The sequence below is a fragment of the Lepidothrix coronata genome, unplaced genomic scaffold (assembly GCF_001604755.1).
Source record: "Lepidothrix coronata isolate B3197 unplaced genomic scaffold, Lepidothrix_coronata-1.0 Scaffold19, whole genome shotgun sequence".
NCBI lineage: Eukaryota > Metazoa > Chordata > Aves > Passeriformes > Pipridae > Lepidothrix > Lepidothrix coronata.
The window spans coordinates 4,660,840-4,677,145 of NW_016690199.1; the positions used below are offsets into that span (position 1 = coordinate 4,660,840).

A 16,306-nucleotide genomic window follows, 5' to 3' on the forward strand; every position below is an offset into this window, starting at 1 on the left:
CACCCCCCAAAACACTTCATCACTCAGTTCTTGTTAGTAAACTACCCTTTGGTTAAAAATTATTTAAGTTGGTATTAACCATGCAAAGCCTAATATTTTTATTCTTTTTTTTTTTTTTTTTTAGTTATATCCACGAATAAAACCTCGACAGCGAACCCTTGCTTGAATTCAGTTGTTACAACAGTGCAATACCGTGCTGGTAACTGGAAACTTAAAACATACACTGGAGCCATCATTTTTGATCATTTCACACAGAGAAATAAAACTATGATATTTAGTTTTAATGGTGCTTTCTCTTGTTAAATGGACAGCATCCACGACTTTCAAGATCTGCAGTTTGTAAATGAGGATCGTTTCTATGTGACCCACCACTGATGAGGAGAGCGATACCTCCACCACCTACAGTGTTGCGCCAACTCTCGTCTAAAGCAGTGTTTTGAGTCAAAGTTCCGTGGCAGGAGCTTTCTTGTGTTCCATGTTCAGAGGTGTCACTTGCGGAGTGCAGATGCGCTGTCCGGTTTGCTCCAACCCCCCCACAGCAACTGTCCCACGTCAGGATTTTGGATATTTTGTTCGATACCAGTGAATGTTGAGTTCTCATTACCAATCAGCTCTTTGGGTTCTAGGACACGAGATCTTCACCTGTTACATGCATAATTAAGTAGTTACCAAAGCTTGATGTGGGCTAGGATTTTAGGTGGCAACATGCTAAACACTTAAATCCTAGTCTGGACAACCCCAACAAAAGCTTTACCTAGTCTAGCATCTTGCATTATTTGCATTTAGAATCAAGCTAGAGAACTAACAAAACAACAGTATTTATACACTTCTCAAAGTCCCTACACAGTATCTCACGTGGTGTTTTATTTTCTTATTATTCAGCCTACAGCACTGGTGTTACCTCTACAAATGTAAAGGTTTCCCTACTAACCACCTGAGCTTGTCCAGCCTGGACAGAACAGTTAGTACTGAAGTTGCAGCAGCCTAAAGGATTTGTACGTCTGCAGGGATGAAAGTGCAATAGTTGAAAAGGGTAAGAGTCTGGTGAGGGTTATCCTGTGTCAGCTGAAGTCTGCCTGAGTCAGTCTAGAAGAAAATATGAAGGACGGGATAGAAGTAGGAAGAGGGTCGTGTAGATGCCAAGACAAGGAGAAGAAAGAAACAAGGTTTAGAGAAGGATTTAAGAAAGGCAATAGCTTATTTGAGGACAGTTTCTGTGGTTCTTGGCAGCCTACACCTGCTGCCAAGGCAAGTTATGCAATAACCTGTTCCACTACATTGTAGTTTCAAGCAAAAAAAGAAAAATCCACAAACAGGCACTTCACTGGAGTTTTAATTGTACATGATTTTATATACCAAAAGTATATTTTGAATCTCCCATTATAAGTTTTAGCCATATTTCTTGTAATTTTATCCCATTTAACAGTATGCAATTTGATTAACTCTTCATGTACAAGTTCTGTGTATAATTTATATATCCATTTCTGCAGTGCTGTAACTTGCTTTTACCACAGGTTAGCATTAACTGTATATATTGTGGTGAAAAGTGAAAGGGTATTATTGTTGAAGAATTTGCTACATGAATGTGATGATTTCAAGAGCCTATGATACACTAATTCAGAGAACATGTAAATGTGCACAATAAAGTACTGCTAAGGCATGGCTGCATTCTCCACTCTCTTTATAGAGGTCACAGCAGCAGACGTGGGTTTGGTCACAGTCTGCATGGAAACACTAACTGTAGCTTGCCAGGTTCTAGCTGTAAACTCACCTTTCCTCATTGTTTTTTATGAGCTGCACTGAAAAGGACTTGCCAGATGCTTTTGAAACCTCCTTACACTAGTATTCCAGTGTTCCAAGTGTGACAAATTAATTAATTTAGCATTAAATTGAAGTGCTGTTTATAAAAAGTTGAAAGTTTCAGAGTTCAGAGACCACGGTGTCCATCGCTAAAGAAGTTTTATGTTACAAAATTAAGCATCACTTCATTTTTTTTAAATAAGTGAATTAATTTATTCATATTTGTACATTAAGTTGTATACAATTTCAATAGTATTACAGTTAGATTAACAAAAGCTAGTTACCAAAAAAGAAAATACAAAACTAAAAATTATTCTGGAAGCTTATTTATTACAGAAGTGAAGTTTCAAGGTCATGTTCATGTAAGTCAAATTTGGTGGTATTTGGTAAAATATTTAGATGTCGAAAATGAAATGTTTAAAAAAACCCAAGTGATTTCTATAAAATCATATCTAAGGCAGATTTTTTTTGTACATTGATTTTAAACATTTGGATAGAGGGAAAAACCTGAGATCTATACCCAAAAGCTATTCTCTGCAGAAGAGACATACACATTTGTTTGCTTTCTGTAGCAAACAGTTTATATAATTGTTACTATAAAAGTTGTGCTGTACATTAGCTGTAGTGCAGGTCACTTTCATATTAAGTGCCAGTAAAGGCTTAACAAAATATACAAAGTCTTAAAAGATGAGGCTGTTTAAAGCATTAACTGTATACATATTGCACACTACCGTGAATACTCATGGTTCAAAAAATACTCACATTGCATTTGCCAGTTCTTACATAATGAACCACACCGGAATGAGAGAGTCAAGAACAGCAAATATTTCCAGCTGTCAAATCAGCAAAAAGTGAGAGGCAGGTCTGTGGAGGCTGGTGTCTGTGTCTTCCCTTAGGAGGCCAAGTCTGCAGTTCTCACTGGTCCCGGGACTCATAGAGAAGTTTTGTTGCCTAACAAACACCAGGGCAAAATGCCATTTTGTTAACCGAACTTTCACTTGCAGCCACCTGATCTCCTTTTTTTACCCCTCCAAAAATCTCCTTTAAATCCAAGGCTTTAAATTCTTCCTCCGTTTTCTTCCACCCAAGGCACGTACTAGCATTCAGGAAGTACTGAATGCACTTTCATGGCAATATAAAGTTTGAGCACACTTGGGCTGAACAGAGGTAAATGCTGGGGTTGGGAAAACCGGGGAGCTCAACAATGGCAATAAAGCAGCAAACAGCCACACACCTGCCTGGGCAGGCACCTTATAAGTAACAGTTCTGATGAGCAACTGATCAGATGAATGAAGTTGGTGTGGCTTTGGTTTTTTCCACCATAACTTTGACTTATGAAATATGACTCTTCATTACCCATACAGGGCCTAACAGCAAAAGATTAGTCTTCTGTTTTCAAAAATCAACAATGTCTTTGAGCCTTCATAAAGCAGTAAAAACAATTAGCTGAATTTAGGTTCAAAAGAGTATTTCATAATGCACATTCATCAGCCAGAAACAAAATCCTAAGGAACTTTAAAGTCTAATTCCTACTTCTTTTCATCTAATGATATACATAAGATCTTGGAAAATCCTTTAGAGTGCGTAAGTTCTTCAACTATCTAAGCATAAATCTAAAGTCATGTTCATTACAGCCATCCATAGGTTCTGTTTTCTAAGCAATGAGGCCCTTAAGCCCTTAATAAAAAAAAATAACAGAAATACTCCTTAAGGCAGCCTGCTCTCTTTAGTGCTACTAAACACCCCATGTAAAGATTTTCTTCTAAGCCTTCTCTAAGTTTTGGCTGCTGTGCTTACCTTATGCATAGCTGCCAGCCAACTTGCTGACAGCTTCCTGTTACAGTTGAAGTCCTCACCGGCAGTGAATTTCATCTGCGTTACCTCCTCCGACCCAGGTACCTTGTACTGCAGAATCATACCTATGGCACGAGTGTTGCCTCCTGGAAAGAGAAATAACGTCTTGAACAGCAACAGGTTTTGCCAACTAAGTAAAACAACTTCTTCCAGCTCATAAGCATGTTTGCAGAAACATGCTCATTGCTCGGTTCAAAGCACAGCCAGCTGCAGGTGCACCAACAGCTGCTGTATCCAAGGAGGTTGTGACCACGGCTGGTAGTGCCAGGCAGTGGAACCTGCAGCCTCAAAACTGTTTAATTCTTACCAAGGCAGAACTTGCATAAGCAATCAGGTGAAGCCACGAACACTGAGAACACCCTCATGATTTACTATCATCATGTCAAGACGTGATACCACAGTTTCACACTGTAGCCTGCAATCTGTAAGATGAGCTACTAGTATCCACTTGGATGGCAAAGCTGGATACAGAGTCTGGCATAGCAGTCAGAAATCCCTCCAAACCTGGCAAAGGTTGAGAGAGATGCTTATGCAAGACTAGATAACAGCTGACAAATTTACTTCCTGAAGGAAATTGCTACAGAAGAAGCTGCTCTGACAATACACAACAGACGTTTGTATCTCTCTTGCTCTGGCTGCAGAGATGAAGATAAACCAAAGCAAAAATACACAAATTAAACAAGAGCTTTCAGAATGCCATGCTTCATTACCATTACTTCCTGCAGCAGTGGAGCATAAACTAAGCCCCAGGAGCAGCACCAGCACACATGGCCACTTTGCAAAGCTCTTTTTAAAAGTGTCTGTGTGAGAGGGCTCCCGAAGGCTGTTACTGCAATATCTGAGGAGCCAAACAAATCACAGTCTCGGTCTAACCAATCCAGTCAGAAGCCCACAGCAGGGTTTATCAAAGTAGCTATTTGCTCCTCTCTGAGGCTAAATGGAAATTCAACTTCATCACTTGCTCCCCTGCATCTGCCAGTCAGAACAACAGATTAAGGGACTGTTTAAATCAGTGGAAATAAACACCTACAGCCTTGACTAGTTGCCCATGTCTGGCATTTCAGGACATTACTGAGTCAGGCAGAACACACCTTGCATGATAAGAAGTCTTCTTTCTTTTAAAAATATGTAAAAGCAAGCCATTAATTAACAGTTCCAGTGCAAAGCCTTTCTGGACAGCACACAGGGAGTATATTTTTCATTTCTGGTATACCCAATTCAGCACACTCGTTAAAGCAGGTGGTGTGTAACACTGTACCACTGAAGATACTATTTCTCATCTTCCCTTCTCCCTTCCAGCATGGACAACAGTTCACATGGTCTAAAGAAGGCCCTGAGTGCTTTAGTTCTCCTCCAAAGTGTTACAAAACATTCATTCTTGGTTTAATAAACAGACAGATGGAAAGGAACAGATGCACGTCAGATTTGAACACAACTCAAACTGAACAGCAGCTACAGATCACGCAAATAAACAGCACTGCAGGGAGATGTGGGGGGGGTCATTCCAACATGCTGAGGTGAGTCACGCTCAAAGGCACTGCTGATACCTTCAGTAACAGGCTGGCTCTCCAGAAGGCTGGTGTAAGTGTGAATATCTTTTTCTACCATCAAGAAGGAAGGCAGGCAGAAAAAAGATAAAGCAGTCAGAAGAGTAGTGAACAAGGAATTAAAGCATTAAGTGACTCAGCAGCACATCTGGTTGATTTGAATACCAAGGTAAGTTTATTAAATAAAGTTAACATGCTGCACTGACTGAATACTGCACAGACAGGCTATGCAATTAGAAAAACCCAGCAGTGACAGAGGTGTTGATAAAGTACAATTATTGAAACTCCTGACCTTGTTTGTTCTCATTTCAGTCAAATCATATTCAAGTTCATCCTGAAATACTCTAAAATCTGGTAAGAGATGAGGCAGTAAGTAGCTGCACTCCAATAGAGATGTTACCAGTTTCATTTGGCCACCCCTTCATCTTGAATGAAATTTAAAAAGCATAGTTTAACTATTTTTTTCTCCCCCACAGTTCCACTCTCCTAACAACTGCTTGTACCAGCAGAAGAGAAATCCCAGCTGGATTCTGAAATGGAAAAGGCTAATACCAAAGACTACAGTTTCCTCCTATGAGCTTTTAAATCAACAGACATTTGTATTTAGCCAAGAGAAAGGATCTGAACAGATGATGACCACCCTTACTCAGTTTTATTGAGAGACTGTCCCATATTACAGCTGTAAAGGAATTTCTCAATTCTTAGGTTTTCCCCAAAATCCCAGTAGCCACATGGACAGGGTTTCACACACTGCACTCTATTCTGAGAGCAGCTGTAATTAACACAGTTACATTGAAGTTACCAATAACCTAGAACTGCACTATCTAGTTCAAACAATAATTACAACGTCACATTTTTTTCTAAATAGTTCATTTATATTAAAAGAAAAATTTACCTCCAGGAGTAAATCCCTCTGTAAGTATCTGAACTGTTGAAATCTGTATAATTTCAATTTCATAGTGGCTGTCTCCATCCAAAACCAGGTATCTACATAACAGAAGAAAAACTTCTTTTAAAAAATAATTTTTTTTCTACAATATCAAGTCCAAATCAAAGAAAACAAAAATAAACATAATCTCTCAGCAATGCTGTTTATGTGTTCTTTGGGGTGAAGAGGGAAAGAAATCAAGCAGGAAGTATTACTTTTCATTTAAGTTCTTCAGTTTTAGGAAAATAACCCCACAAAACCTATAGTTCTGTTTGCCAGGAGACCCGTCCAAAATATTAAAAGCTCTTCTTTTATTACAAAATTTTATTCTTCCAAAGCTCCGGAGGAAAAAGTGAACAGAGCCCAAAGTGGTCTAGTTAACCAAATTACAGGGGATGACCAAAGTAATGCTCTGGTTGTAATGCTAAACAATATGGTGTAGTGTTAGAATCATTCCAAAACAAGCTTTCTTCAGTGCCTACAGACTTTTCCCTGCCCCTGCTTCCTGTGATCCCCTATTAGGTGGCAAAAACACTGTATTCCAGTGGCACCAAGAGGCATTATCAGTGAGTGGAGATCCACCTTTCCAAGGCATTCTGATCCACACCCCTAATAAATTCAAACAAACTGACTCCAGTAACGTCAGATAAATAAATCTATCCTTTCCATGTGATTACTCTCTCCAATTACTCTTACAGTTTCTTTAGGTTATCGGATAATAATAGAGCTGTAAGTGCAACAATACTATAGTTTACAAGTGCAATTTCTTTCTTACCTCTGGTTGCTGGAAAGTCGACAAACCATAAGTTCAGATTTATCAGATGTTCCAAGAGTTACAAAGAATGTAGCACCTGGGAAGAAATGTTTCAGTATTCTAATGCAGAGTTCAAGAAGGGACATTCAAGTATCAAAGAGGATAACTAATTTTTACCTACTGATACACAAAATTGGGTGAAACAAAGAGACTAATTGAAATGTTAAACTGATTAACATCAGCAGAACACTCAAGTATAAAAATCTCATCTTTAATTATCATGTTCTGAATCACAGGACCTTTCACACATGCTATGTAATTTCTCCCACATGCTGTAGAAATGCACATGATATCTAAGATGAATCTTTTAAAAATCAGAAGAGAACTGGAGGTGGCAAAGACAGGCAATTAAAGACCCTATGTGGTCATCATAACACAAGCTATTGTTTCAGTATTCAAAACAAAAAAAAAAAAGGAATAATCTAATAGCAGGACATGACCTTCAGTTCTATGCTTAATAAACAGCAAAGACATCTCTTTTTCATTACTGAAGGCTGGCTCAGTCTTGCTGTGAGGGCAGTGAACTTTAGCCTACATGTTGTGTTTCTTCCCCCTCAAAACTGCTTTGACATGGGGAAAATCATCGTTGCTACATTAGAGAAGTGATTCATAACTTCAAGCAGCCTACACACCTAACCCCTTTACTTCCTCCATGCCTCATGGTCCCTGTGTTACCTCATCCCAATACTGCTGGTCTGGGAAATGAGAAAATAACACAAACTGTGGCTCTACAGCAAGTCAGGAACAACTTCAGGCTTGAACAGCAGAACGTGAAGGCAAACAGGACACGCTTTATAAAAAAAAGTCTTCAGTTTAGAAGACATTGTTTGAAAACTTGTCTACACCCCTATGGCAAAGCAGAGTGAAGAACAATTTGTGTGCTACAGGGATGAACACACTCCCTTCTGATCCCAGGATCTCCCCAGGAGTATCCACGCTCACCACACGTGGGGCTTAGCTTACCCAGTATGCACACTGGCATCATGCTGAGAGACCATCAAAAGGCACTCAAGGATCACAGAATAGTTTAAAAACTGAAGATTCAGCTTTCTTAATGTAATTGGAGCACGAATTGCTATACTGCATGTAGTTTTAATTCTATGGAAAATTGGCCACTCAGGATGATCTGCCATCAACCACAGCTGTAGGCCATGGGCAAGATCAAAGCTCTCAGATGAAGCTTGAAACAAGCACTGTATCTTGTTCAAAAATATTAAACTATTCTCTACCATAAAGTATTTTTCATCCTTATTTAATGGCTAAATAGATGCAGGAATATGGCTAAAAGACGCATTATTTCAAGGAAAATGCCAACTGCATACACAGTTGTTCTCACAGGCATTAAAAATATGTCTTTAACTAAATCACTATTTTTAAAGACCAAAACGTATAAACTGAGAGGTGTAAACATTTCTAAGAAGTGTGGTGTAAACACTTCTAAGAAGTGTGAACCTCTCTCTAAATAAACCGGTAACACAGAATTGTTACCTGCCAAACAAGGTGCACGACAAGAAGGAGACAAAAGCGCAGCTTGCTGGACGAGAGGCATTACCCTTACAGTTTATCAGAATTTGAATAAACACAAGCGAGATCCAACAGCTCATCTGTGCAGGGGGTCCTTACCATTCATGAGCACTTTGAGCTGTTTGTCGTAGAACTCCGTTTCCTTCTGTGAGACCAGGGCACACTCCGCACACTGGCGCACGGGGTCCACAAAGCACATGCGAGGCAGAGGCACTTTTTTGCTGCAGCACTTGTCACAGAAACACTTCCCACACCTCCGGCAGTGATGCTGAGCAGGAGAGAACGTTTTGTTTGTTTATTTACAAAGGAAACTAGGAGGGGATAATTTGATAAGGTTACTATGTTACATCTCCTCCTCCCCAACAGTTCCTCAGGTGTGAGAGATACAGGCTGAGGGACAGGTAAAGGAAATGTAAGTGCTAAAGTGGCAGAAAGAAATCTCTGTAGATTGAACACAAAGGACCGAGTATAGCGTGAACAGCAGCACTTTCTGCCTTTGCTGGCACTCTTGTAAAGATGCCTCTGAAGCAGACCAGAGAGGAAAGGGCTTCTCCAGGGTCCAGCAAATCCTTCACCTCACTGTCAATAAAAACCCAAGAGTGGTTTCCAGGTCCCTTCTTACTTCCAAGCAAAGATCTTGGGAAACTTCAACTGAAGTCTCTATTCTTCCTCAACTGAAAATACTATTCTTCTCTTTTAAAACTTATTCTCAAGTTTCTCCCAAGGAAAAAAGATAAAAATCTTCATACTGAGAACCTAAAGCTATTCCTCTATCAGAAATATCAGGCAGCAGAGTACAAATCCAATGAAGTTGCAAAACCAGAACAAGTATTGCAATGTGTTTCACAGCTCTTAAATCTGCAACAAGTGGCTTGTGCTCCAGATCACTCTTGGGGTGTGACAGTGCCAGCAGATCTTCCTGATGCAAGTTCTCGTGACAGAACAAGTATTCCCAGGCAAGCAGGAACTAATTTGTGGCTCAAAGCAAGCCTGAGCAGTTTGATACAAGGAACTGATACAGTGCAATTTTGGTCAGTGTTAGGCTTTCCTTCCAAACGCAAAATTCTCTGGAGTACCTATGTCCCAGGGCTGCCTGCAATTGCTTCCCAAAAGTAACACAAGTAAAATACAGCAGCCTCTTATCTGGTATGAGTGTGTCTGGTTTAAAATTTCTCCTTCCATCTCCCTCCAAATAAGAAATAAAAAATATTGTCACTGTACTACAAGTCACACTTCCCCATCTTTCTTCACTTTCACAAGGGCATGCTAAAAGAGTGGCAGTGTAGTTATATGAAGGAATGATATTCCCTCCTAAAAATCATTGTTGGCCTTTTCTGGGAGAGTACTTTCCTTCTCCATGTCATATTCTGCACACCAGTAGCATTCCACAGTGATCTGCTTGCTGGTATGCAATGAACATAATTACTCTAATGCTAGTGTTTTCATGCAGTGAGACACATACTAATTATGTAGTTTATACTTTCTACTTTAATCAGAAATTCTCTATTCCAAATTGAAGATAAATCCTGGTTTACTTTTAGAACAGAAGGAGAAGCTGAGTTTTGGTTCTTTACATTTTAACAATACGGTTCTTTAATGTAAGACTATAATTCATTATTCCTGAAAACATTACATTTCCACAACTAATTTTTCTCCCCAAACACAACTGAATCAGTTGATTTGGGTGCTATGTCAGTACTGATGTTAACAGCCCACTCCAGCACGAGCTTCTCGAACTCTTCCTTTGACCATAAATCCTGCAGGTACCCAGTAAATTAGAAAAAACCCTTGTATTACACAGTGAGCAACAAGAAGCTTTGCAAAGAAACAGAACCAAAACCAAGAAGGACTCTACTCAGAAAAGGCAGAACAGAAAGAAAAACTACGTTACATCAGACTTTGCAGGGTATTCAACCGAAATCCTCTACATTTAACTCAAAATAAGTCCATATTAGTATTTTGCAACAGTTACTGCTTTAAGTTTCATTGATTTCTCTTACCTTTCTTGTTATGAAGTCAAATTTTGTATCACACTGCATACATCTTGGGCACTGGAAAACAGTACGAATTAAGATTAATCTACAAAATTCCTAAACTTTTAATTCTACCACCATATACAAAGAATGAGCTTTATATTATGCCTTATAAAGAAACACCTCCAATAAATTTCTATCCCTTATCCTTCCGCCATGGATGGCTTTCATTTAATATTGATGTAGCAAAGTAATGTCATCCCCACTTGTAAGACCAAAAAAGCTGCCAAACTTCCCCCTTAGGAATAGTGCATCTTGCCAGCAGGCAAAACTTCATCTCAGAAGTATTTACCATGCTTGATAATGTTTGGCTATCCAGACAGTTCTATATTCCAGAGTCAGCCGTTTTTATATAAGTTTTTGTCCTCACCATTTTATCCTGTGATGCTCTGCTGACTCTCTAAAACATTGTTTATGTATTTTAATGCTCTCAGTACTCACACATTTTTGAAATGTGCTAGGAGATACTTGGTTTTCTTCCAAGCCACCAAGACCTAATTTTTATTCCAGCTACAAGAAGTCACTTCCTGAAATATCTCTTTCCTAAAACAAGCTTACACCCACACTCCTCCCAAAAGAAATACCAGAAAAAAAAATTGAAGGAGTTTATCTCTCACAACTAAGCAGAGTTTAAGGGGTGACAATGTTCATTGTTTAAACTAGCAGGAGTGATCAGTGACCGCAGGACAACCAGATTTTTCTGTATAAAAGTCACTTACAAAAGGGCTGATACTCAGCAATTAGATCACTGGATTTTCAACAAGATTTTACATATTTTTATCCACCGTATCAGAACCTACTTTCCAAGGCTTATAGTGCAATTATTTCTAGATTTGCAAATACTAATTCAAAATTGTGCCTGACATCTGACTCAGGAGAACATGGTTAGATCCTGTAGTAAGTTTTTAACTCTACAAACTGAAACACCTAAACCAGACTATCTCAGACTACAGCAGAATGTCATCTTAAACACATGCCCTAAGATAAGCAGGTGCTATTTGCTAAGAACACAGTAATCACCCTTTGCCTTTAATTAACATATTTCAATATTTAACCCTTTTTTCCATAAATCCCTTCAGGTTACAACAGCTTCTACAGGGGGATTTTTGCTCCAGCAGATACTCAATCAGCCACAAGTTCAACAACTACAGCAAAAAAAAAAAAATATTACAGCAGCTAAATTAAAAATTCTCTAGAAACTTTCATGTTCTTCTGAAATGTAAGCTTGTTAATAATTGGCAATAGTTTACATGAAACGTTCTTATGTCTAAACAGACATTTAACACATTAGAGAGTAACGACATTCACTGTAAGGGAACATAAACAGCTACTTGTAGAATTTGTTACAACAAGCTGTTTCTAAATCCCACACAAAAGAGAACTAGAAATGTTCCTGAACCGTCTCAAATAACACATACAGAGCTAAGGCATCCAACCACCTCTTTTCACAATGGCTGTACAAAAGCTTATTCCAACACTCACTGATGAATAACCTTCAGCATGAAGTAACTTCAGCATTCCCCAGGTTTCATGTCTGTAACTCAGACAGCTAATACCAGGTTCTACTCTGCACTGATCTTGACTGAGTGTCTTAATTTTTGATGTGTAGCTTGTCTGGGAGCTGGACCTGGCAAGAATTTTGGTATGCTGAATGCAAACAACTGGGAGGTTTTTTGGTTGGGTTTGCATGGTGATGTTTTTTGTTTTTACTGGTTTCAGTCTTTTTATTTGTGTTTTGGCAAATGCAGAAAGCACAAGTCACAAACTAGAAAAAAAAAACCAAAACCCAAACTCTTACGAATACTGTCCTACTTAGATTTCATACACAACGTTATGCTAAACATACAAGTCCTTCTCAGGAAGAAGTCAAATTACCCATCCTCTTATTTAACACAAACTCTATAGAAAAGTATTTCTGAATTCCAGACCCATGATGATAGCCCTGCCTGATATATAGAGCAGTCATAAATAAATCACAAGTCCAACGGCATATGGCAGTTGGCACTGCAGAACAGGATTTTCCTAGGAAAATGTTCTGACACAAGTAGGTTCAATACAAGTAGGTTCAATACACTGTTCCTTAAGGGCACTTCTGCTTTAATTAACCAGAACCAAGTGAAGCCATTTGCATAATATCAACTTCTGCTTTGCCTGGGACAAGACCTTTATTGTAGAATATCCTGAAAGGTGATATTTTCGTATTCATCCGTACACTGACAGAATTAGAGAGTGACAAGTACTGAATTAAGCTTTATTGCTTGAAGGGGTTTTATCACATTTAGAGGGAAGGAAGCAACGATGTCCAAGTTACTTTTCATATCTTCAAACAAAAAGACGTAAAAAAAGAAAAAAAAATTATGTCACAAGTATATTCATTTCACGCACAATCAGCCACTAATACTGATACCAGATTACTTCATTTAGCAAGAGGAAAATGGAAGAGCATCCAACAGTTGTTGCATCTTGGTATTAATTTAAAAATACCGAGAGCTGGTTCATTACAAATAGAGTAGAATTTCTCAGGTGTTTGCTCAAGTGTGGTAACTGATTTTCATAATACCACGGATCCAACCAGAGGTGAGACTCCCACAGATGGACAGGAAATTATAGTTACACTTCACATGCTTTATTTGCATTCATAATAACACAGCGTTTCAAGAAGTGATGCACAGGAACACCTGGTTCAGCTCGTTAACAGAGTGAACCTTTGCAAACGTGGAAGTTCAGGAGCTGCCCAAATCCCACCCAGGAACACGCCTGACCAAAGCAGATGGTGCCAGCGGCGGAAACAGCACAAGGGAACTCGGGCCAGATACAGCTCGTGGTGCTTTCTGATACTGCAGCTGCCCAAGTTCACCAGCACTCCAGGGGCAGCTCTGCCACACAACCAGAGCCGTCTCTGAGAGCCCGAGCCAAGGGAGGGCCCTGCTCTGGGAAGCTCAGTTCCCTCCTGCAGCGACTGAGGAACCCCAGGGAATCGCTTTCACCACATCTGTCAGTTCCTGGGCAGCACACAGTGTTCCTCAGCCATGGAAGCATCTGGTGCACAGCTGGATGTCACGAGGTCTGGCCACCTCTGCAGCCAAACTGACAAACTTCACTCGATTTCTAGTCCAAGGTTTCCTTAATAGAAACATCACCAGCTGAGCTCTGACGGTGATTTACAAAGAAATTCCGAGTCAGAAAAGACACAGGCAGTGACCAGCATTTTAAGCTCTGTCTCAAGTTTAATGATGCTCAGCACAGATGTTCATAATATTATCCACCTCAACTCTCTGTCTGTATTACAAACAAGACTACCAAAAGCAAAGTTTTCAATAGTCCTGTTTCAGTCTTAGACTTCAAATTCCTCAAAGTAACTGATATTTTAAGACTGTATAATCTTGTGACATAAAATTAATAACTTGAATTGTATTTCAATGCTATATGAGCTTCACAAAACTGCCATAAGTCATAGGTGACCTTAATTTCAAAAAAACAAGACAGTAGACTCTCCCTGCATAAGAAAAATAAAGCTACTGAGTTTGTGAGTGTTACTGGCTGCACAGCAGAAGCCAATGGATTTGAAAAACCAGATTAGCATTGTCTAGTACCAGTCAAGGTCTTGTCTTGGACAAAGACAGTTTTTAATTATGTCTGACATGGCAACAAGATCAATAGTTCTCAACTAATTCATTAACCAGATAACACTGTCTCTTTAGATTTAATTTTTTGGCAAAAACATGGTGTTTCTAAGCTTCCCTGCGTATCACATACGTGCTTTCTTTGAGGGAAATGTTTGTAACACATTTGGCAATTGTTAAGCAAAACGATTTCAGAACTTCAAAATTCTTTATGAAATCTAGTAAAATAACTAGTTACAAAATAACAATTCATATTCTTAATCTGGCATTAACAAATGCACTTAAAACATTTGCCCGTAAGACACTTCCTCTCGACAGCAAATATCACTGAGCCTGATGCAAAGACAACATTCAGTCACAATTCAACACCATCAGATCAGCAGATTATGGGGAAAAGCTGAACTTTAAGGGGAATGAATACCTGCAGTACAACTGTAACATAAAATTCAAACTAACAACACACATCAGACTGATGTCTCTAAAATATAGAGAGTTAGTTCTTTAAATATATCCAACTAGTTTAAATAAACCCTACTACAACCCTCAAACAACCTCTAGTAGAATTAAGATGGGTCCGTGTATTAGACTGAGTTTTAAGTACCTTGTTTTCCTTAATGTAACCAGCCTGCTATAAGCAAGAACTACTGACATGCTAAACTTCATTTCAGAAGGCCAAGGAGAAAACCAGTTGCAATTTAACTGTTACACAAATGATATCTGTCAGGAATCAGGTTTCCAGGTGGCCCAGGTGAGCGCACAGGGGTGCAGCAACTCACCTACACAGCAGAAGCAAAGCACAGAGAGAAGGCACTTGCACAATAACTGCTCAGACTTTGCTACGAGCTCACAGATAAACACACACCCCACCTGCAGCACACCCAGAGCCCCAGAGCACACACGGTGCCAGCTGGGTGGGAATCTGGGCAGCTCAGCCCAGACTTCCAAGGACACCCTGCTCCGGCCACTGAAAATTTATCTTATTTTACTTATAAGACAGAAAACAGCTGTCTTACATATAAGACAGAAAACAGCTGCTAGTGATGGGTTTTCTAAGCATGGAAGAGAATAACTTGAGGGAACTCACACTAGGTATTGCAGCAGATCGCTTGTTTATTAAAATAAATAGAAAAGGTCACTTCCCAAAAAAGGGTTGTTATTTCAGACAAAACCAGCAGCTGATTTACTGCTCATCCCCCTTAAGGCAGCTCAGGTGGGCCTGAGATGTAGAAGCTGTGCTGGCAGAGCAAGTCTCCAGAATTATTAATTATTACTTTTACACAGAACTTTCTGCCTCAAGAGACATCAGGTAGAGTAAAAAAAACTTTCTTCCTCGTTCCTAGCCAAGGGAGGACACAATGTTCCCACACAAAACAGACCAGCCACGTCCGTATCTGCCAAAGAATGGCTTTGTTTGGTGACTCCCGGCTTAAATTCACGTTGGCTCACCTAAAATAAATCTCCATTCCGGTCACATTTAAACGCACTGGCGTGCGTCCACACCACAGAATAAATAAATAAACAAACAAGCGGTTCTATGTTGCATTATCATCTGGCTGTGGGGACTGGCAACAAATAGCGCATATTACATGAAATTAGATATAATATCACGATCACATTGTTTACTTGGTGTTTAAAAGCAAAGTCAACTGAAACAGTCTTAAGTTGTTCAGTGCTTGTTTAACACCACGAACATTCGCACCGGGAGCCAGAAGGGCTGTTCTAACTCAGCCTTATCGCCTTAACACGTTGTATAATTACTGTTACATCTACAGAGCCTTCAGAAGCACCTTCGTAAGCACTTAAAGCCCTCAGAACCACCTTTATAAGCATTTAAAGCAACGCTGCTCAGATCGCGATACTTTTAACTCAGCAAGTCGCTAATTTTTGTGATGGGGCCGCAACGCCCCTGAAGAACGAGTGACAGCCCCAGCCTTGCGTCCTTTAATCTATTAACGCACGGGAAATAAAAAGAGGGGGGAAGGAAGGGGAAAGGGAAGTGCGGCGCCCCCGCCCGCGGCGATACCTCCTTGTCGGGCACCCACGGCGGCTCGTCGAGGCCGAAGGGGCTGCGGGCGGCGCGGTGCTCGGGCACCATGCGCAGCCCGCTCGGGGACCGCACCAGCTTCTTGGCGTCGCCGCCCGACATCTTCCCCCGCGCGCCGCCGCGGCCGCCGCTCGGCCGC

The 16,306-nt window shown here is 40.0% G+C and overlaps 2 protein-coding genes across 12 annotated transcripts in view; one reads left to right on the forward strand and one right to left on the reverse strand.

Annotated features, from left to right (window-relative positions):
* Positions 1 to 1,660, forward strand: part of PPP1R13B (protein phosphatase 1 regulatory subunit 13B) — a 69,544-nt gene extending 67,884 nt beyond the window's left edge. For all 7 annotated transcript variants that reach the window (XM_017807504.1, XM_017807505.1, XM_017807506.1 and 4 more), the window contains one exon: positions 125 to 1,660. In XM_017807504.1, coding sequence (XP_017662993.1) covers positions 125 to 166 — 42 coding nt within the window. In that variant the 3' untranslated portion in view covers positions 167 to 1,660. The remainder of the gene's footprint in view (positions 1 to 124) is intronic.
* ZFYVE21 (zinc finger FYVE-type containing 21) lies at positions 144 to 16,288 on the reverse strand. 5 transcript variants are annotated; one of them, XR_001873604.1, is made up of 9 exons: positions 16,147 to 16,282; positions 10,468 to 10,518; positions 8,567 to 8,735; positions 6,905 to 6,980; positions 6,097 to 6,188; positions 5,202 to 5,255; positions 3,598 to 3,740; positions 2,563 to 2,751; positions 144 to 642 (listed from the first exon to the last, which is right to left on the reverse strand). XR_001873604.1 is itself a non-coding variant. In XM_017807510.1 (8 exons), the coding sequence occupies exons 1-8, from the start codon at positions 16,267 to 16,269 to the stop codon at positions 2,716 to 2,718; spliced, it is 744 nt and encodes a 247-aa protein (XP_017662999.1). In that variant the 5' UTR covers positions 16,270 to 16,288; the 3' UTR covers positions 1,989 to 2,715. The 5 variants fall into 5 exon arrangements, 4 of the variants coding, with proteins under 4 accessions (XP_017662999.1, XP_017663002.1, XP_017663000.1 ...); XM_017807510.1 differs by lacking the exon at positions 144 to 642 and having other exon boundaries at positions 1,989 to 2,751; positions 16,147 to 16,288; XM_017807513.1 differs by lacking the exons at positions 144 to 642; positions 16,147 to 16,282 and adding an exon at positions 10,793 to 10,886 and having other exon boundaries at positions 1,989 to 2,751.
* Positions 16,289 to 16,306: the final 18 nt, after the last annotated feature.

Bases quoted from the DNA above. Each gene is read 5' to 3' on its own strand.
- ZFYVE21 (XM_017807510.1), bottom strand. From the start codon at position 16,269: ATGTCGGGCGGCGACGCCAAGAAGCTGGTGCGGTCCCCGAGCGGGCTG. The intron at 10,519-16,146 runs GTATCGCCGCGG...ACTGTTTTCCAG, and splicing joins CGTGGGTGCCCGACAAGGAG to TGCCCAAGATGTATGCAGTG. The intron at 6,981-8,566 runs GTAAGGACCCCC...ATTTCTTCCCAG, and splicing joins GCTCAAAGTGCTCATGAATG to GTGCTACATTCTTTGTAACT.